General features: G+C 46.0%; 3 protein-coding genes across 3 annotated transcripts in view; 1 reads left to right on the forward strand and 2 right to left on the reverse strand.

Annotated features, from left to right (window-relative positions):
- The window catches only part of LOC108098848 (protein argonaute-3), a 209,061-nt gene extending 197,517 nt beyond the window's left edge, over positions 1–11,544 (forward strand). The window contains 1 exon segment of the mRNA XM_043208480.1: positions 11,406–11,544. Within this exon segment, the coding sequence (XP_043064415.1) occupies positions 11,406–11,519 (114 nt within the window). The 3' untranslated portion in view covers positions 11,520–11,544.
- Positions 11,545–15,756: 4,212 nt separating this feature from the next.
- On the reverse strand, positions 15,757–17,539 carry LOC122320332. The gene is made up of 2 exons (XM_043208526.1): positions 16,867–17,539; positions 15,757–15,803 (listed from the first exon to the last, which is right to left on the reverse strand). Exons 1-2 carry the CDS (start codon positions 17,537–17,539, stop codon positions 15,757–15,759), a joined length of 720 nt encoding a protein of 239 aa, XP_043064461.1.
- A 1,276-nt stretch (positions 17,540–18,815) lies between these two features.
- LOC122320333 lies at positions 18,816–21,060 on the reverse strand. The gene is made up of 3 exons (XM_043208527.1): positions 20,818–21,060; positions 18,892–20,527; positions 18,816–18,835 (listed from the first exon to the last, which is right to left on the reverse strand). The coding sequence occupies exons 1-3, from the start codon at positions 21,058–21,060 to the stop codon at positions 18,816–18,818; spliced, it is 1,899 nt and encodes a 632-aa protein (XP_043064462.1).
- Between the last annotated feature and the right edge of the window lie 225 nt (positions 21,061–21,285).

Consider the following 21,285-nt stretch of genomic DNA (forward strand, 5'->3'; position numbering starts at 1 on the left):
CCTCAGTGCAGGAGCAGTGAATCTTGAGTGAACAAACAGGACAATTAATCTTCAGGACCAACAGGACAGGCGATCCTCAGGAGACCAGGAGCAGAGTCAACATCGTTGCGAAGGATAACCAGAGCATCCTTTCGAGGAGGGTTAATATAGTCAAGGAAGTGGAAAAAAGGACACCGGAGTGAAAGAGATACTAGAACGCAGGACGCCGTACAAGTGAAGCAGGGAAACCATCCAGGATAATAAAATAAACCAAGTGAAATTAAATTCAAGAAAAAAAAAAAAAAAATTATAATTAAACTCAATTTAAGGGGTTACATGGGTTTCCTCGGGTAAAAAACGGCCTTTTTTCAAACATTTTTTTTGCATATAAAAAATGAAATATTTCAATGAAACTTTTTATTATTTAAAAGATACATATTTAATAAAGATTTTGTGAAATTTTCAAAAAAATATCAAAATGTCGGCCATTACGACGCCATTTCCGGCAGTCCCTCGGAAAAAAGGTGCCTCCGCGTTGTCAGCATAACTTCTTTCAGGATCATCCAAAGTAAAAATAAAAAAAACGTGTTTCAGTATAGACAATAAACTAGGTATTGGACGAAGGAAAAAAAAAAAAAATGAAAATTGGATTTTTGGCAGACGTTTTTACAAAAAAATGCAAATTTCGATGAAAATTTCTCGACATTTTTTTTTTTTTTAAATAGTTGTAATTGAAAAAAAAAAAATCCTTCGTTCAATACCTTGTAAATGATATCTCGAATACTTGTGTAAAATTTCATTAAGATCGGTTGAGTAGTTTGCGAGAAATTTTGACAACCGACTTTGAAATCATAGTTTTGAGAAAAACGCGTTTAAAGTTTTAAGAGACAATGAAAGTGGTCTCAAGCGTCCACTTTCTCAAGGCTGTATCTCCGAGACTATTACTCGGATCAACTTGAAAATTTAGGACAATATTCTAGAAATGTTATAGAATTTAATAAAACAAAAAAAAAAAAATCGATTTTTTGAAACCGTGAAACCCATGTAACCCCTTAAATTAAGGGATTTGACAACTGAAATAAAAAAGAAAATAAAACAAATTTTGCCCGAAGGATAATAAAATTAAAATAAAACAAAATAAAATAAATGAAAATTAAACTGAAGGGATAATAAAACTGAAATAAAAAAAAAATTAAAGTAACATAAACCAAACTCCAATTCAAGGATAAAGGAATTACAAATTAAAAATAAAATAAACCCAGTAATAATTAAACTCAAGGACAATTAAACTAAAGAAAATAAATAAAAATTGAACTGAAGGGATAATAAAACAAAAATAAAATATAAAACAACATAAACCAAATTCAAATCTAAATTCAAGGACTATAAAATTAAAAAAAAATTAAAATAAAATAAAACAAAATTAAACCGAAGGATAATAAAATTGAAATAAAACCTCAAATAAGATAAACAAAATTAAACTCAAGGATAATAAAATTAAAATAAAGATTAAAGTAAAATAATTCAAGTAAAATTAAATTTAAGGACCATAAACTTAAGGAAATAAAAAAAAAAAAGTAAAATAAAAGGAAACCAGGGAATAATAAAATAAAACATCGACAGATAACTGAAGTAAAATAAAATAAAATTAACCTGGATAACACCGAACAAAATAAAATAAACTGAATAAAAATAATTTTTGAATAAAACTAAATAACACAAGTGACTTCAAGGAAGAGAAAATACCCAGCAAGCATGTCCAAGAAGCCCAGCGTAGCCCAACCGCCGATCCCGCGCTCGTGGATAGGCTACAGGAAGAAGTTCGAGCTGGAGGCCATGAGTTTGGAGTTCGGCCTAGACGCCGTGGGTACAGTCGAGGAACTTCGCAGCCGATTCTCAGCCTTCGTCGGTCAAACTGACCACCCCCCAGAGACTTACGATAAACTCAATGACTTGGCCATCGAATTTTCGCAGCCGTCTCGACCCTCGTCCCCACGTGGCGAACCCAAGCCCCAACTGGGGGCCAACAGCGTCGAAACGGAAGCCCCGTTCCCACTTCTATCGGGCACCAACGGAACAAGCATGGATCCACAGCTAAGTATACCCGTTCCCACCGGTAGTATCGCTAGACATCTGTCGACATCGCCAACGCGACTGGGCCACCACCGACCTCGTCAGCCATTCAGCAAGACCGGAGACAGGGCAGACCCTTCAATTGCGGACAAGTTCCGCCGATGGGGACTACAGTTTGATGGTCTGTCTGACCCTGTGTTGTTCGTCGAACGCCTGAAGCAACGGGCCATGGCCCACAACATCGACGCCAACCACATTCCTCAAGCCATCCCAGAGTTGCTGTTTGGGCGAGCGGAAAATTGGTTTAGAGTCAGCCGACTTCAGAACGCGTCCTGGCCAGCGTTTCGTGAGGCCTTCCTCACCTTCTTCCTACCGCCACGGTATTTTGAGACCCTCGAAGATGAAATCCGTAGGCGAGTCCAAATGGAAGGGGAAAATTTCAAGGATTACCTACCTGGTGGCGATTCAGTTGCTTGTCCATAGAGCACACTACAGCGAACGGAAGGAGCTGGAGCGAGTCTACGACAACCTCTTACCCGAATACCAGTTGTACATCCGTAGACAGGAGGTCATGTCGCTTGCTCATCTGACGGAACTGGCAGTCAACTACGAAGTGGTAAGAGACAAATTTCGACGGCAACCGATGGCAGGAATTGGCCCCTATCGAGGCGCTGCCTCCTTTTTACCGACGACGAACAACATGCCACCAGGACCGATGTCACCAGCAGCAACGCACCCCATGGGTTGGATGCCCGTTGGCCTGGACAACGGAGGATCATACGGCACAGCCTACCCAGGACCGCCATTCGTGAACCCGAACCTGACCCACGCACCGATCGGCAATGGAGCGAATATGGTTCATGCAGTGGTTCCCACCCCCGGGGAGATCACAAATGGCATGATCACCCACGAGCAGGAGCAGCCCGTCGATGTCAGGCGAGCCTGCAGGAACTGCAGCGCCCACGACCACATGTCCCGTGAGTGCAAGAACGCCACAGTCTTGTTCTGCTGGGAATGCGGCCGCCGTGGTGTTCGAACGATCGAATGCTGCAAGTCGAAGCCGGGAAACGCATCGCGGCCCCGCCTGAACAGGGAGCAGTCGGGGCCAGGACAGACAACAGCATGGACACAATAGACACCATGAGGTTGGTGAGCGGCCGAATCGTGGCAGCCGTGCTAGTCGAAGGGCAGCCATTCGAAGCGACGGTGGACACCGGGGCGACCAGGAGCCTCATTAGCGAAAGGGCAGCAGCAAGATTTCACAATCGGGAAAACCATAGAGACGTATGCGCCAGGGTGAGGTTAGCAGACGGCACAGCAAAGGAGGTAACGCGAGCCCTGATGCTGAGGGTAAAACTGGGGACGCTATGGATCCGAATGCCGTTGCTCATCCTCCCGACAGTGCTAAAGGACATCATATTGGGCATCGACTTCCTTTGCGCTGCTCAAGCAAGAATTATCTGTGGCCCAGTACAACTGAAACTCGAGTACCCGCCCCCGCCTACGCCTCTACTGCAACCCGAAACACCCGCAACAACTCGCCTAGCGCCAATCACGACTCCGAATTCGACGCCCACCACACTTGGCCGGACACCGCCCATTCCACAGACCCAGTTGTTCACCGCGAAACAAATGGCGACGACACTAAGTTTTAAACCAAACCCCGTGACCCAAGACCCGAGTTTAACAGGAATACAGCCCCTGGGGCCTTCTCAACGACAAAACACTGAGTTACCCATCCCAGAGAGACCAGATCAGGCCACGCAGGACGCCAAACCCGGCAGCAGAGAACCCTCAAAGCCATCCCCAGCCGCAGCACCGAGAACAGAGACACAGTCACCAGAAGAACACGACCAGAAGCCCAGTCGAAGGATACCAGCAACCGAGACCATGGCAGCGACGCAGAAGGAAGACCGAAGACCAACGTTAGAATTTAAGCAACGCAGGACAGGAACAACAGAGATAGGATTAAGTAACAACGACGAGGAAGCAGAGCAGGAAACTTCTTCGACTTCTTCGAGCGACGCCCGGCCGGTTCGACGCCATCGACGCACAGGATTCTCAGACACAGATCAGCGACTCAAGGCCCTGCCTATCCAGGTGAACGACGCCCTGGCCACGGTGGAACTGGAGAACGAGATGGTTGGAGTAAACCCAGACGACCAGGCAGAGGTGACCAAATTCCTGGAGGAGGAACTCCGCCCATTCGAGGCTATGACGGGCACCTCGACGATCACAGAGCACAGAATTATTATGAAAGATAACAACCCCATTAAACAACGCTATTACCCAAAAAACCCGGCGATGCAGCAAATTATCAACACACAGGTGGACGAACTTTTGCGGCAAGGCTGTATCGAACCATCACGGAGTCCACACAGCGCGCCCATCGTCTTGGTACGTAAGAAGACAGGCCAGTGGACGATGTGCGTCGACTACCGGCAACTCAATGCCCGGTCAGTACCCGACGCGTACCCGTTACCTCGCATCAACCACATTCTCGAGCGCCTCAGGAATGCCAGATTTATGTCTACGCTGGACCTCAAAAACGGCTATTGGCAAATCCCAGTCGCCCAAGACAGCCGTGCATGTACGGCGTTCACCGTGCCAGGCCGTGGCTTGTTCCAGTGGAAGGTGATGCCATTTGGGCTACATTCAGCTCTTGCCACCTTCCAGCGTGCCCTCGATAGCGTCATCGGGCCGGAACTCGAACCATTCGCCTTCGCGTATTTAGACGATATCATCGTGGTGAGCGCATCTCTGCAAGAACACATGGGCCACCTGCGCGAAGTCTTCCGACGACTCAAGAAGGCCAACTTACGGGTAAACCAGGAAAAATGTTCTTTCTTTCGACGACGTCTAGTTTATCTTGGCCACGTAATCAGCAATGAGGGGATACATATGGACCCAGACAAGGTATCAGCAGTGCGGAACTTGCCGGCACCAACTACACTCAAGGAACTTCGGAGATGCCTGGGCATGGCATCATGGTATCGCCGATTCGTCCCCAATTTTGCCATGGTAGTGCAACCGATGACTTCGTTGCTCAGGAAAGGCCGTACTTGGACATGGGAAGAGGCCCAAAGCAATGCCTTCGAGACACTAAAAACTATTCTCACCGAGGCCCCTATCTTGGCTTGCCCAGATTTTCTTACCAAGTTCACACTACAGACAGACGCCAGCGATTACGGCCTCGGAGGCGTACTAACTCAGGGGACTGATGAAAACGAGAGAGTCATAGCCTACGTGAGTAGAAGATTAACCCGAACTGAGGAAAATTACACCCCCACCGAGAAAGAGTGCCTCGCTATAGTCTGGGCTATACGAAAACTACGGTGTTACCTGGAAGGATATCGTTTTGATGTAATTACGGACCATTTAGCGCTGAAGTGGCTCAATTCGATTGAAAGCCTTTCAGGCCGGATCGCCCGCTGGGCCTTAGAACTCCAGCAGTACCAGTTTGATGTCCAGTATCGGAGAGGAAAACTCAACGTCGTGGCCGACGCCTTGTCACGGCAACCGGAAGACACACTGCAAACTGTCCAAGTCGAGGAGCCGCAGTGCCCGTGGATTGTCCGCCTCAGGAGACGTTTGGAAGAGGAGCCTGGCAAGAATACCCTCTACGCGTGCGTAGACGACTACATCCCGTGGAAACTCTGCGTCCCGAAGGAGCACCGTCCTCGTGTACTACAGGAGTGCCATGATCACCCCACGGCAGGACATTTAGGAATCCGCAAAACCATCCAACGAATCAACCAGCGATATTATTGGCCCGGCCTGTTTAGAGACGCGGCCCGCTACGTTCGCCGTTGCGACAGTTGCCAACGGTTTAAAATAAGTCAACAAAAGCCCGCAGGACACATGCTCACCCGGCAAGCTGAGGAACCATTTGGCATCCTCTGTGGAGATTTCGTCGGACCCCTGCCCCGATCGAAGCATGGGAACACAAGCCTGTTGGTGTTCTTCGACCAATTTTCGAAATGGGTTGAACTGGTTCCACTCCGCAAGGCCACCACAGCGCAGCTGATTCGAGCGTTTCGGGAGAGAATCCTCTCCAGATTCGGCGTGCCACGACAGTTCACTTGCGATAATGGCACACAGTTCACCAGCCGCGGCTTTAGACAATTCTTGGAGAAGCTGAGATGCAAGTTGCAACACACGGCACCGTACAGTCCTCACCAGAACCCTACCGAAAGGGCCAATCGCACGGTAAAAACAATGATAGCCCAGTACCTGCAGGAATCGCAACGCACCTGGGATGAGCTGCTCCCAGAAATATCCCTCGCCATCAACAGCAGTGTCTCCGATTCGACCGGTTTCAGCCCCAGCTATCTAGTACTGGGTCGTGAACCACATCTGCCAGGAAATCTCTACGACGAAGTCACGCCGGGAATAGGAAGCGAGACGAGAGGACCCGAAGATCAGGCACAGCACCGCAACGCAGTCATCCAAGCAGCCAAGGAAAATATGCAGCAAGCAACCGAAGGGCAACGTCGACACTACGACCTCCGAAGGAGGGAATGGAGACCTCAGCTGGGAGCGATAGTCTTAGTAAAACAACACCATCTTTCGAAGGCAGCGGATGGATTCGCCGCAAAGCTAGCCCCAAAGTTCGATGGGCCATTCAAGGTCATAAAATTCATCTCCCCGAACATAGTCAGGCTACAGAAAACAGGAGAACGCAAGCGCCGGACGGCAAACATCAGTGACCTGAAGGAGTACCACAAAGCAGCAGCTGACCCAGCCGAAGAACACCAAGAGCCTCAACAATGACCAAGCCGTGGAACCACCCCCTACCCCCGCGAAGCCGCGAAGCCCGCACAGCCGAGTGGGTGGCAGCAAGCCAGGCTGGTCGCCCCACGTTGACCCCACCGAGCCAGGCTGAGGGGACCCCGCCAGCGCAGAACGAGTTGGCCGCAGCAAACCGGATCGAGGGGACTGCTCCTCGCCAGGTTGGTGGAAACACCTGGACCCCACCAGACCAGGCCGAGGCAACCCCATCGACGCAAGCCGATCCAACGCCATCGGCAGCAAGCCTGCCACGCCCAGTGGCGTATCCGGGCACCTACCGGCCCGAGGTGGACGACGTGTCCGACGAGGACGAGCCGCCAAACCCGGTCGACCTACGCCCAATGTCCGGGAGCCCCCGCTCGGAGTTGGCGATGCTGATGGCCATCAACGTAGAGATAGCCAGCCTACCGGGCACCGAAGGCGACGACTCCATCGACGGGTGGTAACCAATGTCCATTGACCTGGAGTCACCCATGTCGAACTACGAGACAAGCGGCGAAGCCAGCAGCGGAACAAACAACGAGGCAAACGGCGAATCCACCAGCGAGGCGAGCGACGAGACACGCGACGAGACCAGCAGCGGAGCAAACGATGAGGCGAACGGCGAGACCGGAAGCGGATCAGACGACGAGGCAAACGGCGAGTCCAGCAGCGAGGCGAGCGAGGGGAACAACGAGCCGATCGCTATGCACGCGGAGGGCCCACGCTTTGACGGCGGGCATACGTCCACAGACGATGGCTATACCACCAATAGCACCGAGGTATGGCCGGGCCATCACCGGTCCCCTATCAGCCGCGACTCTGGCGCCGAGGTGGACGGGCCAGAACGATACGGCGAGTTCGACCTTTACCAGGACCCCCTCCAGAACGTCCACCACTTCCCTGAAGCCGCGGTACGAGAAGGACCAGTGGACGAGGTCCCAGGCGACAGAGCTGCCAGCCCTGGAGAGGACGATCTCCCCATCCCGGGGTTGTTCGACGGTGGCGAGGAGGAGCTGGCGCTACTGCTGTGCGACGCCGAAATCGGTAGAGTTCCGCCGAGCCGAACTGGGAGTTGCTAGCCTCAGGCCGGAACAATTTCGACCCCGTCCTGTGCGGCTGGGAGGCCCCCAAGGTGGACGTTGCCGTCACAGCAGAATCGCCTGGCATAAGCCCGCGCCTTGGCTTGTCTGGCCATCGAAGGATGGGAAGCCACCGAGGAGGAGGTCCGTCGCACCACGGATGAGGCACCCAACAGACCGCTGGCGTCGCGTCCGATCGTCGAGGGAGAGGACATGAGGTCGCTCCCTCCGATCACGGAACCCGAGGCACGGAACCTCCAGCGAGGCTTCCCACCAACGCCCCCTGTAGAAGAAAACAGGCCATCCGACGAAGCAGCGCCCAATGCGTTGGCCAGGCCAACCGAAACACTCGACGTGGTAGCCATGCCAGCCAGCAGCCAGACCAACCCCGGCACCGCCGCAGATCAGGCCACAGGCGCCCTGACTCCACCAACATCAGTGGAGGTCGCAGAGGCACCGCTGGACGAGGCGGTAGACACTGCTGCAGGATGGCAAGCCGCCCCGCCTGACTGGAGGCTTGAGAATCCCCAACGCCTTCTCCCCATCGGCGTAGTTGAGCGGATCGAGCAGGCCGCCGCTCCACCGAGGCGTTGCACGCGAAATTTTGTGGTGACGCAGGAGGGTTGGAGCTTCCAGGTGCACGTCACCCGACGCGGCCAGGTCACTGTGCAGTGGCTGAGCCCCTTCTTCTCACGGGAAGAAAGGGGGGGGGTGTGACGAAGTCACAAAGCCACAACCTACCCCACCTTAAAAACAGGTTGCCACCTTCAACAACAATAGCCCTGCCACCTGTGACGAAGTCACAGACCCATAACCCACCCCACCTTAAAAACAGATTGCCACCTTCAATAGCCCGAAATAACAATAGCCCTGCCACCCTGACGAAAATATGACCTACATTGCAAACGACCACCCTGGCGAATCGATCTGGGGACGCTAAGTCAAAGATCGGCACGCGACACCTGCCGAAGGGTCGGCGCAAGCAGAGCAGCGAAGCTCGCCCGAGGCTGGCAAGGAGGTCAGCGAAAACGATTCGGGGAGTTGACTCCGAACTTCCGAGGCGATCAGTTAACCAACCCAAAGTTAAAAGACGCGAGTGAAACTTAATTACGAGTGGAAAATTCCCAGAGCAACGGCGCCGGCCGCAACGTAGTGCCCGATCGACACTTAGGAACAATAATTCTGACATTGAAACGTGAAACTCAATTGTTAAGACATAAATACACAAACAAATACACAAATAAATACACAAATAAATACGCACATAAATACACCAAACCCACCCTACATTCCCGTTTATTATATGGGGTAAGCTACACCTTCTCGCACACTCGCACACACACGCACACCTACACTCACTCTCATCCACTCACACACTTACACGCCTACACATACACACACACATGCTCATATACTCACGTTCATCCAGCGAAACACCAGCATCGGCACCGTCAATAGTTCCCCCCTCTCCGTGGCAAGTGACCCTGCAGGTACCCAAGCATGGCATAGTTCACCCCTTTCCGCCCTGTCCTGGTAGGTATGGCGCCTGGAATTTTTACCACGCCATCACCTACCTCGGCGGGTGCTATCTGGGTCCCTGTCGCCCGTCCCCCAGCGTGCCTGGAATTTTTACCACGCGCTCGGTCGGCGGCGGCAGGGGCCACTCCGATTCCCAGCGATCAGCCTTCCTCCGATCGGGCTCCCGCCCTCTCTCTCTCCGTCTCCGATTCCGCCCTCCCTCGTCAGCCATCCCGTGTGCCTGGAATTTTTACCACGCACGGGACTGGCTACGGTGGAGGCGACTGGGTCCTCTCGACCGCCAAATCCAGAGATCAGGCTCGCCGGCAGCGACATCGGCACAGATCCCCCCCCCTTTCCGCCCTGCCCTGGTAGCTATGGCGCCTGGAATTTTTACCACGCTAGCAGCTACCTCGGTGGGAGCTAGCCCCGTCGTCTGCCACCCAGTGTGCCTGGAATTTTTACCACGCACTGGGTCGGCTGCGATTGGGGTCGGCTACTCCGACTAGGCAATGACCATCCTTACTGTCGCCACCAGTGCCCTTCCCCCCTCAATTACCATGCGTCACCCACCGCCCACGAACCTCCAGTGTCCTTTTATAGACTTCTTATAAATTTTCTGTGAAGGACACCCCTGGCACCGCTGAGGCTTCACCCCGGCATAGCCAGAGACATCCTTACAAAATATAGAGTTTTAAATGACTCTTGAATTTTGAATTTAATTTAATAAAAATCGGACGACTGTATCATATAGCTTTCATATAAACAATCGTCGAAAATACAGAAACTTCATAGAAAAATCGGCATAGCTTTGATGTTGTTTAGCCTCTATGTATTTGGTTCGACATACTTGATTACTGCAAGGGGATATAAGTTTCGGCTTGCCGAAGCTAGCTTCCTTTCTTGTTTTTAGCTGCTTGTGGGCTGAGTTTTTGGTTGGGTAGGGGCTAGTTTTCCAGAAAGAGTGTTAGTGTCGCAGTCAACGTTTTACACGAGAACATGGTGCGTGTTGTTGTTGTTATCAGCAGATCGTTGGTTATGTCGTAGGGGTCGGGGGTAGGGCATTGGGCACTCCACAGAGGTTTTTTTTCTGTGCCGCTTGGACATAATTAAGCGGTAGAGCGTACTCTCTGCATATTCACTTGCAGTGTTGCAGTTTTTATTGGTTATGATAACTCTTCCGCTCTAATGGAGAAGTAAGAATTATTTGTGATTGACGAGAGCCGACGTTCGTAATGTTCTTGCTGCCGAGCCTTGCTTATTATGGCTCTTCGTCACAGAGCTCGCGCTTGTATGTACTACAAAACTTTTTTTACATTTTTAGCGAAATTACTTTACAACTTAAAGACGAGTTTCAATATAAATAGACAGGCAGAAATACATGTCTTAATCGACTCGGAGCAAAACTTATAGTTCCTGCTTTAGCTCATTAACTAATTTTTTTCTAAAAGGTTTTCTATAGTCATAATGAGCCATCATTTATCATGCATAGTGTCTCCAGCGAGTAGGCAATAATTCTTTGCAGTTAGTTAGAGACTAGGCAAGTTATTTCTTTTTTAAGAGGACGTATGTGAAATAGTGTGTATGTAGTGTGTAATCTTGCTAGGGTAATAAAAAGCCGACAGACGTCTAGATGATGTCTAGATTGACTTACGCCCGATCCGGCCCGTTTCGATTGCGTGTAATAACTACACAGCAAGATAGCTTTAAAATTGAGAGACTAGTTTATATAGAAACAGACAGACGGACAGAAGTATTTCGATTCTAATCGTGATGCTGATCAAGAGTACCTATATATACTTTATGGGGTTTGAGGTGTCTCCTTCACTGTGTTGCAAACTTCATACTGAAATTATAATACCCTTTGCAGAGCAAAGGGTATTCTATTCGTTGGAATGGGAAAACATTTTCGGCGAAACTTTCCTAATTACTTAATACCTAATAATTTAAAAATTGTTAATAATATTATTTTAAACTTTTCAGTATGCTCATAAATTGGCTTATTTAATTGGACAAAGCATTCAACGAGATGTGACAGATGCGCTTTCGGAAAAACTTTTTATCTTTAAACATTACAAACAATGTATGCTCACCTAATAAAATGGAAAATATTAAATTATCACTGCTTTTCCTTAAATAAATTTTTCATTTTTGTTGTTTAAACTTGTTTAAATCAGCTTTTGACCATGTACCCTGGCTTGTCATTCCGCTTTTGGATCATTGCATAAAATAACATTTTGAAAGGACAAATATCCAAATTGTAAAGAATATAAAAAGTCAAATCAAAGCTAAATAAGTTTGTTAGAAGCTACACAACTATTTTTCTCTTTTAGGATTATGTATGTATGTTTAATGCCTTAACAACATCAGCATTAAGATTAGGCATGTGTATATAAACATCGTTAGTTGCAATTTTCTAAACACAAAGTGGATAGACCGCTCTACGGCAGACTGGTCGTGGCCTACCAGCTTTTGATGTGTTCCCAACTGCAACAAGAGTGTCCATCCCCATTAAAAACTCTTCACATAAAAACCACTACAAAAGATTGATAGGGGACACGAACCGCATCTTATGACCGTCTTCGTGCCCATATCGAGCAATGGATTACACTGTGCGACAAAATTTAACAAAATCTTTGTTTAAGTTACTTTTTTGATTGTTTTCGGTTAAGGTGCATACACGCACAAAAAAAAATATCTATGCCACCTTTTAAGTGATACGATTTCTTTTTTTCATGGTAAATTTTATAAATTTTTGTTCTGAAAATAATTAACACAAAATATAATTTTTTTTTTTACTTCCAATAAACTATTATTTTTTTTAAAAGTGAATTTTTTTTCCTGATTTTTTTTGGTTTTTTCAGAGGTATTCTCGCGTAACAAGTTCCATACGTAGTCGCCCAGAGTATAGAGCTGGGAGAAAAAAATGTTAAAGCATTGTGATAAAAGCCTAACGGTATATTTGCTTAATACATTTTAATTAATAGGGGAATGTCGTCAGGGTTGGACACTCTTTCGACCCTTGCCCATAATTATCGTTTTAATAAGAATTAAGATCATTTGCGTAATTAGTTTGAAAGGTAAAGACAAAAGGTATGTCTGACAATGAACATTATGTTGTGAAATGAAAAACATAGAAATGGCGAGTATTTAAAAAAAAAAAAAAAAATGTAGTCAGGCTTGGCCACTGTAGTCAGGCTTGGCCACTGTAGTCAGGCTTGGCCACTGTAGTCATGGTTGGACACTTGAATTGCTACTTTAGAAAAGTAGCAATAAAAGAGGACATTATCCATGGATCAGGTGTATTTTATGTCTTTCGACTCTTTTTCATTATGAACAACAAATTTTACAACCAAGTATGAAAAAAAATTAATCAGATTCGCAATTAGAACAAACAGGACAGCATTATGCAAGTCGACTTTACCTCTTTCCGTCGTTCGCTTGTAGCGTGAACCTCTTCAAGGGGAGAAAATAAATTATTACTCAAAGGATTTATTTTTTTTACTTACTTACTAATTAATTCACTTTTTGTTGAATCAAGTAATTAATTACCAAATTTAATTATTCATCCAACTCCTACTTTATTTTTAGAACTTTAATCTATTTCTTTAATTAATATGTAGGTATATTTGTTCACAATATAGAAAAAAAATTATTTCATTGAATGTATTTACATGTTTTGTAGTGAATAACTGTAAAAACATTGGAAAAATTAAAATATTCTGACAAAAGGGAAAAAACCAAGGGTGTCCAACCCTGACAACATGAGTCATAACCCTACCGCACAACATAACCACCAAATCGCTTTATTTAGAACAATTTTTTTTTAGGATTTCGTTAAGGGGGAAGCACTTAACGTGTTTTTAAACTTATCCTGCGGATGGCATATTTTCCGCTGAATTATGCCACTTTTATTGCGCGTTCTCCAATACTTTTTTCGTCACTATCACGACACTATGTCAACAAAACAGAAAAATTAACAGTTCTGGAATGCGGCTTGGGATGAAAAGTTTCCCACAGTGAAAACAATTAATACCACATTCACACACAGATGGCGATAGTTGGATTATTAGAAAAATTGCAAGTGTCCGACCCTGACAACTTTCCAACCTTGACGACATTCCCCTATATATATTTTTTTTATTTTATATATACAGTAGAATCCTGTTATAACGACTCCGCTTATAGTGTCCGTCCGGGTTGTGCGTCGAAAACTCGATGGTTTGGTTGGTCCCCATACAAAGTTATATGAAAGGGCCTCCGCTTAAAACGTTTCCGCTTTTAGCGACAAACCGCTTATAAGAATGAAATTTCTCAAGAAAATTGGAAAATTTAACCGGATATTGCGTCGTACCGAAAAAATACAGTGCCATAGTTCCAAATTTAAGTATCAAAACACGCCGTTAGAAATGTATGTATTTGTCAGTGATCGGCACCCTTGCTTATTTGCGTAGCAGCGACACGAAGGATCTTGCACTGGCACAACTCTCTGTTAGTTTTAGCTGTCGCCTTAACAACGCTGCTGCGAGAGACAGTCGAAGTGCAATGCCGACGTCACACTGTGTGTGCGGACCTCATAGTCTATTCCATGAGATGTCCCGTTATATTTCTAGTTTTTTCTGCTTTTTTCCGAGTAAAACTGAATGTTTTAATTTGCCAAATGCAATATGTGCAAAAATAAGCTCATTCAGTTTTCAGTATTTAGAAAAACCTATGTTTTTGAATTTAATTTATTTAATTTTTCGTTTTAATTAAAAAATTACTTTGATTTATTTTAAAAACCTATTACAAACACAGCAACCATAAAATAATCAAAAAAAAATTTTTTATTCCTCCTTTTGCTTAGTGCGTCTTCCGGTTATAACGACGAAAAATGGTCGGTCCCTTGAAAGTCGTTACAACCGGATTCTACTGTATATATATATATATATATTTTTTTTTTTTTTATGTATATATATATTTTTTTTATTTTTATTTTTTATATTGCACGCCGTATATAAGTCGGAACGGGCCGTATTAGGCGACTATATCGTATAGCTTCCATACGAAAGATTGAAAAAAAATTATTACTCCATTGGTTTTGATCATATTGACTTGGATTCTTCCAGATAGTGTACTATTTTAAAATCTTTCGAATTTCGAATTAAATTTTATCAAAACCAGAATAGGAAAATCCATATATGATATATTGGGTTGTTTGGTAATGACATACCGGTTTTTACATTCAAATTTCGCGCATCGCTTGTGAAGTCAAATATAATCGTAATGCTGTATATCGTTTGAAATGTGCCAATACCTTTCTTTAAAATGACATAGTTTGTTTACATGAGCTTCCACGTTAAAAAATTACAATCGATTGAAATGGAGTTCAGAAACGCAGAAATTCGGGCAATTTTGAAATTTTATTTCGCACATTGAAATACTGCTGCGGAATCTCGAAGACAGATTATTGCTGTCTTAGGAGATAACAAACATTCGATTCAAACCGCCGAACAGTGGTTTAGGCGATTCCGAAGTGGCAATTTTGATACCGAAACACCCAAGCTTTCCGGACGACCAGTGACCGTTGATACGGATAAAATCATGAAAATAGTGGATCGAGATCGTCATGTGACTATTAGAACCAGAGAGGAGCTGCAACAAAGCACGAAAACCGTCCATAGGTATTTAAAATCGAAAAATTTAACAAAAAAGCTCGATGTATGGGTGCCTCATGAGTTATCCCAAAAAACTATTTCGACCGTGTATCAATCTGCGAATCTTTGTTGCACCGTAATAAACTCGACTCATTTCTGGATCGGTTAGTCACTGTTGATTGAAAATGGATCACATATGACAACATAAAGCGTAAAAGATCCTGGTCGAAGCACGGTGAGTCGTCTCAAACGGTGGCAAAGCCAGAACTGACGGCTCAGAAGGTGTTGCTGAGTGTATGGTGGGATATCAGAGGAATTATCCATTATGAAATGTTGCCCTATGGCCAAACCATCATTTCTGACCTCTACTGTGAAAAACGGGAGCGATTGAAGATTGCACTTGAACAGAAGCGAACTTTTTTAGGAGAGGCAGAAAATCATCGAAGACAATGGTACATACTCTATAGCACTTAAATCGGACAATGCTAACTATGTTAAAATCGTCGTCAAAAATCAATAAAGGAACCGGTATGTCATTACCAAACAACCTAATATTATATATACGGAAATGGACGGAAAAAAATGTTAACATCGTTGTTTTTTTATCCGACAAGCTTACTTTTTGGAATCTAAAGTTTTCTAATGACTCTCGAATTTTGATCATTCATTTTCAATCAATCTATTATTGCTCGTGTTGCTTAAGCACGCATGATGCATGATGCATTTACGGTCTTCTCTATAACAGCTAAATCATAGAGTAACACGATTTTCAAAAATGCAAAAGTATTAAAAAAATACCGCTTTTGAAACTTTACCAAAAGTTGTGTAGTTGTTGCATGCAGTGTATAAGTCGAAAAAAGTGAGATCGGGCGACTATATCAGACAGCTTAATTAGGAGAAATCTAAGCTTATATGAGAAATCTTATCTTTTGCGAGCTATGCGATATAGTTGTTCGATCCGTTGTTAGTTTTAGTTATAAGCTTTAAAACTAGAAGACATTTATCGAGCTGAAGCGAAAACTTCTGACAGAAACTATAATACCCTCTCCAAGGGTATACAATAACGAGAAAGTCGAAGCTTATATACCCTTGCAGTTATCAAATATGTCAAACCAAATACATGGAGGCTAAACAACATCATTCGATAGTAGTAAAAAATACCATCTGGAAGAAATCAAGTCGATATGAACAAAAATAATGGTGTTGTTGAGCTAATAAGCTTTTTTATTAGCTGTTGAAATAATTATGCACGAAGAAATTTTGTTTTCGAATTCCGTAGCAGCGATTTTATTTTCGACAAAAAAGAGTTACAAATGGTCCGCGGGATCGAAAAGACGTAATACAATAAAAATTGAGACGCGGATCAGCCGATTGCTGACCCAAAGTAGAAGCCGACAAGCAACGAGAGAGAGCAAATAGAAAGATAATTAGAGAGCGAGAGCGATGGTAATTATGCAGATAAGCTAAGAGCTAGCATTAAGAGATCCTAAATATCTGCTGCGGCTGGATGACCCGACATACTCCCCCATTGGAAGTCTGGCTTTCAACAACATCCTTAAGGGGCAGCAGACACAGCTTATTAACTGCTCGTTTTGTCACTCCTGATGCTGTCTTGAGGACTGCAACACGAGCAACTCCATCTCCACCACACAGAAGCTCAACGACTCTCGCTAGGGGCCACTTCATCGGAGGCAAGTTCTCGTCCTTGACCAGCACCACGTCACCTACAACCAGGCCAGGCTGCTGCAGTAGCGTCAGATATTCTTCCTTCCATCGGGTCCAGAAGACTTGCTGCAAATAGGCCACACGTTGCCATCCATCCAACCGATTGAAGTTAAGGGCGGTCACATCCGGCTCGATGAATGAGGATGGTGGACCACCATTCAGAAAGTGGGCTGGCGTTAGCACATCCAGATCAGCGGGATTTTCTGAAATTGAGACTAAAGGCCGAGAGTTAACTACTGCCGAAATATGGCACAGAAGAGTCCGCAGCTCGTCGAAGGCCAGCACTGAAGGTCTAATAGCGCGGTAGAAATGGTACTTCGCCGTCTTCACCGCTGCTTCCCAGAGACCACCAAAATGCGGCGATCTGGGAGGAATAAAGCGCCAATCAATAAGCTCCGCTAGGCAAAAATCCAACGTCGCTTTCTGATGCTCGTCGCTGAGGAACAAGCGTCTTAACTCAAGCTGCTCATTGCGTGCACCGACAAAGTTGGTTGCATTGTCCGACCAAATCTGCCGCGGTCTTCTCCTGGTGCATATAAATCTCTTGAGGCCATGCAGAAATGATACTGTTGGGAGATCCCTGATCAACTCCAAGTGAATGGCCTTTGTTGCGAAGCAGATAAAGACGCAAACGTAGCATTTCACTGGGTCCTTATTTCGCACTTCCGGCTTGTAAAAGAATGGCCCACAAAAATCAATGCCAGTGACTTCAAATGCATGCGATCCATCCAATCGCTCCTTTGGGAGATCCGCCATTACATGCTCGACTAATCGAGGCTTCGTTCGAAAGCATCTGACGCATTTGTTCAAGACCTTGCTCACTATCTTCCTCCCCCCAATAGGCCAATACTGGGATCGAATTATGCCGAGTAGGGCCCGAGGTCCAGTGTGCAGATTACGCTCATGAATGTGAGTAATGACGGCGGCTGTGACAGGATGGCTCCGTGGCAATATGATTGGATGACGGCCATTGAAATCCAGCGACGAGTTTTTTAGTCGGCCATCCACTCTAAGAAGCCCAAAATGATCGATAAAAGGAGATAGAGACGCAAGCGAACTAGATGGGGCTACAACTCCCTTAGACTGCAAGGATTTTATGTCTTCCCATAAATGAGAACGCTGAACCAGCCGAAGCAATAACTGAGTACCGCTTTGGATATCCGACACCTTAAGATCCGGCTGCCGAAAGCGATTAATAAATTTGCAGACGTATCCGAAAATCCTTTGAAGCGCCGCGAAGGAATTTGCAAATTTGGAACAGGCTACGATATCTACGTATGGTGATTTTATTAACAGGACCTTTCGACGAAGCTCAAGCGTTAACTTCTCAGCAAGGATTGGGGAAGGCCAGTCAAACTTGGGTTTGCAAAGAAATGCCGGCCCATTAAACCAGACAGGGGACTCGCTCAGCTCAGTGGGAAGGAAACCTCGGGAGAGAATGTCAGCCGGATTCAAAGAAGTTGGAACGTAACGCCACTCCATCGAATCGGTTCGCTCTTGGATGGCAGCAACTCGGTTTGCCACAAAAGTGTTGAATCTGGAGGGCTCGTCTCGGATCCAGGACAGCGCAACCGCAGAGTCACTCCAACAATAATACTGTCCCTTAAATACGTTGGTGCCAGCTACTTCTGAGATGAGCTTAGACAAGAAATCGGCTTCACAAAGCTCCAGCTTGGGCACGGTGAGTGTCTTCAAGGGAGCAAACCTTGACTTTAAACAAAGCAACTGGGACTGTCCACTGCACACGATGTAGACACAGGCGCCGTATGCTTCCATGCTGGCATCACAAAATCCATGGACCTGAATCTCTGAGTTTGGAGACAGAACTAGCCGAGGGAAACGCAATCGCTTGATTTGCACAAAACTCCTGCATATCGAACTCCATTCCGTATTCTGAGCTTCTGGAAGGCTTTCATCCCAGGATAACCTTTCCTTGCACAATTGCTGAAGGAAAATTTTTGCTTTTGCTATCACCGGACCAACCAATCCAAGAGGATCATAAAATCGTGCAATGGCAGACAGGACAGATCACCTACAGGGACTTGAGGTCAACTGCAAGACAGAAAAAGAGAACAAGAGCTGATCAGAAGCAGGATCCCAGGCTAAACCCATAGTTTTGGTAAAGTCAGTGCCGTCATCAAACTTTAAATATGACTCCTTATCTTCGTCAGACACTCCACACAAAGCCGCTGGCACGTTTGAGCACCACTTTCTAAGTTTAAAGCCTCCTCGGGACAAAATTTTAGAGGTCTGATCTACAATGATGATAGCCTCGTCCACGGTCTGGGCTCCAGATATCAAATCATCTACGTAAAAGTCGCGCTGAATAACCTCAGCCCAAAGCGGAAACGAAGAATGCTCGTCTCGGGACAGCTGATGCATAGCCCGCACAGCCAGAAATGATGCAGGCTTCGTGCCATAAGTGACGGTGTCCAGTTTGTACACTTGCAGCTTGTCCTGTGGGGAAGTCCTCCATAAAATGCATTGCAAATAGCTGTCCTCTGGATGTACCTTGACACAACGGTGCATCTTACAAATGTCTCCAGTGATGGCTACCGGGTATGAGCGAAACCGAATCAGAATCTGGAACAGGGTGTGCTGAATTACGGGGCCTGCCATGAGCAAATCATTAGGAGAGTAGCCTGATGAAGTCGCGGCAGATCCGTCAAAAACTACGCGAAGCTTTGTAGTGGAACTCTCCTCCTTTATGACGCAATGATGAGGCAAAAAGAAGCGACAAGAAGCGAGGTCTGCGCCAGCAACTGTAGACATGTGCCCCAAGTCAAGGTATTCCTTTATAAAAGCCGCATATTGGGCCTTCAAGGCTGGCCGACGATCTAGTTTCCTTTCTAGGGACAGGAATCTACGATAAGCTTGCTGGTAGGACTCACCCAATAATTCCAGGTTGAACTTGGCAGGCAAACGAACAGAATAGTCTCCAGCAGGGGAACGAATGAAATGCTTTTTAAAGTGCGTCTCACAGTCCAGTTCTTCCTTAGTAGCATGCGCAATTGGCTCCACGCAGCTTACCACCTCCCAAAATCGACGAAGAAGATCATCAAGTCGATCTAAGCTATTATCCCTACTAACAATAGGTAAGGGAATGGTCGAGATTAACGCTGAGCCATTGGAGACGCCATATCCTCCGGAAACCACCCATCCCAGGCGAGTTTTTTGTATAAGCGGTAATCCAGGTGGGAGCTTAATTTGCCCAACGCACAACAGCTCGTAAAACAAACTGGCTCCAATCAAAAGATACACACGCTGAAGGACAAAAAACGTAGGGTCAGCTAATTGTATGTTTTGTGGTATTTTCCACCTGCCGATGTCCACATTGAAACTAGTCTGTCGCTCAGTTATATTGGGAGCAATAACTGCGGTTATGTTCACCGTGTATTCATACGTTCGGGACTGCATCGTAATATTAACTGAGTGACCATTTGTAACAAAGCTGGAATCACCTATTCCAGTAACAGAAGTCGAAGTCTTTATCTTCTTTATTTGAAGCTGATCTGCGAAGCGAGATGTTATTAGATGCAGCTGAGAGCCGGAGTCAAGAAGGGCTCGACATGGAACGAAAACTCCAGACCGGTTTTTAATGAGAACGGGGGCAGTGGCTAGGAGCACAATGTCAGTACTGAAATCCTGAGCAATAAGAGCAGTGGATGAGGAAGGCACGGCAGAGGGTTCAACGACAGTATTGGATGCGACAGCGGCAATAGCTTCTGGAAGCTGTGGTCCTGCCTGAGGAGAAGCTGAGGATAAATTTCCCAAGTGAAGGAGGGTGTGGTGTTTAGCTCCGCATGCCCGGCAATTGCTGGAATTGCACTGCCTCAATTGATGCCCTATCTTAAGGCAGTTTATGCAAAGAGAGAGCCTCTTTACTTCTTGAAGCCGATTAGCAGGGGGCAGGGCTTTAAAATCTTGACAATAATGGATGGAGTGACCAGAAGCATTACAGAACGAACAAAACCAAAACTATTTGTGGCAACAAAAGCAGATCTGCGAGAATTAGACGTTCGGTTATTTCCCACCTGATTGCCAGACGCATAGCTTGCCATGGCGAAATCCATTGTCTCCAATGTTCTGCATCGCTGCTCCAAAAATGATGCCATGGATTCCCACGTCGGAAATATATTGACGACTGCTGGATCCTCTAACCGCTCCTCCCATTTTGCCTGGCTCGCAGGATCAAGCTTTTGAAGCAGTACTTGGACGATGATGCATCCCGCGATTTGTTCTGTCGTGCCCAATTTGTCGGACAGCTCACGAAGCATCGAGACGGAACCACTCTGCACTGCCTTAAGCCCCAGGATCTCAGTAATATGTGCCTGAAAAACCAAACGACGATTATCAAATCTGTTTTGCAATAAGTCTAAACCAACAGAATAATTGCCATCCGAAATTTCCAGCGAGCGGATGGTTTCCAACGCAGAATCCCTTAGACATGAGCGTAGATGTTGCAGCTTTTCAATGTTGGTCAGGTCAGGAAGACTATCTAT

This window comes from Drosophila ficusphila, unplaced genomic scaffold (assembly GCF_018152265.1).
Source record: "Drosophila ficusphila isolate 14025-0441.05 unplaced genomic scaffold, ASM1815226v1 contig_470, whole genome shotgun sequence".
Lineage (NCBI taxonomy): Eukaryota > Metazoa > Arthropoda > Insecta > Diptera > Drosophilidae > Drosophila > Drosophila ficusphila.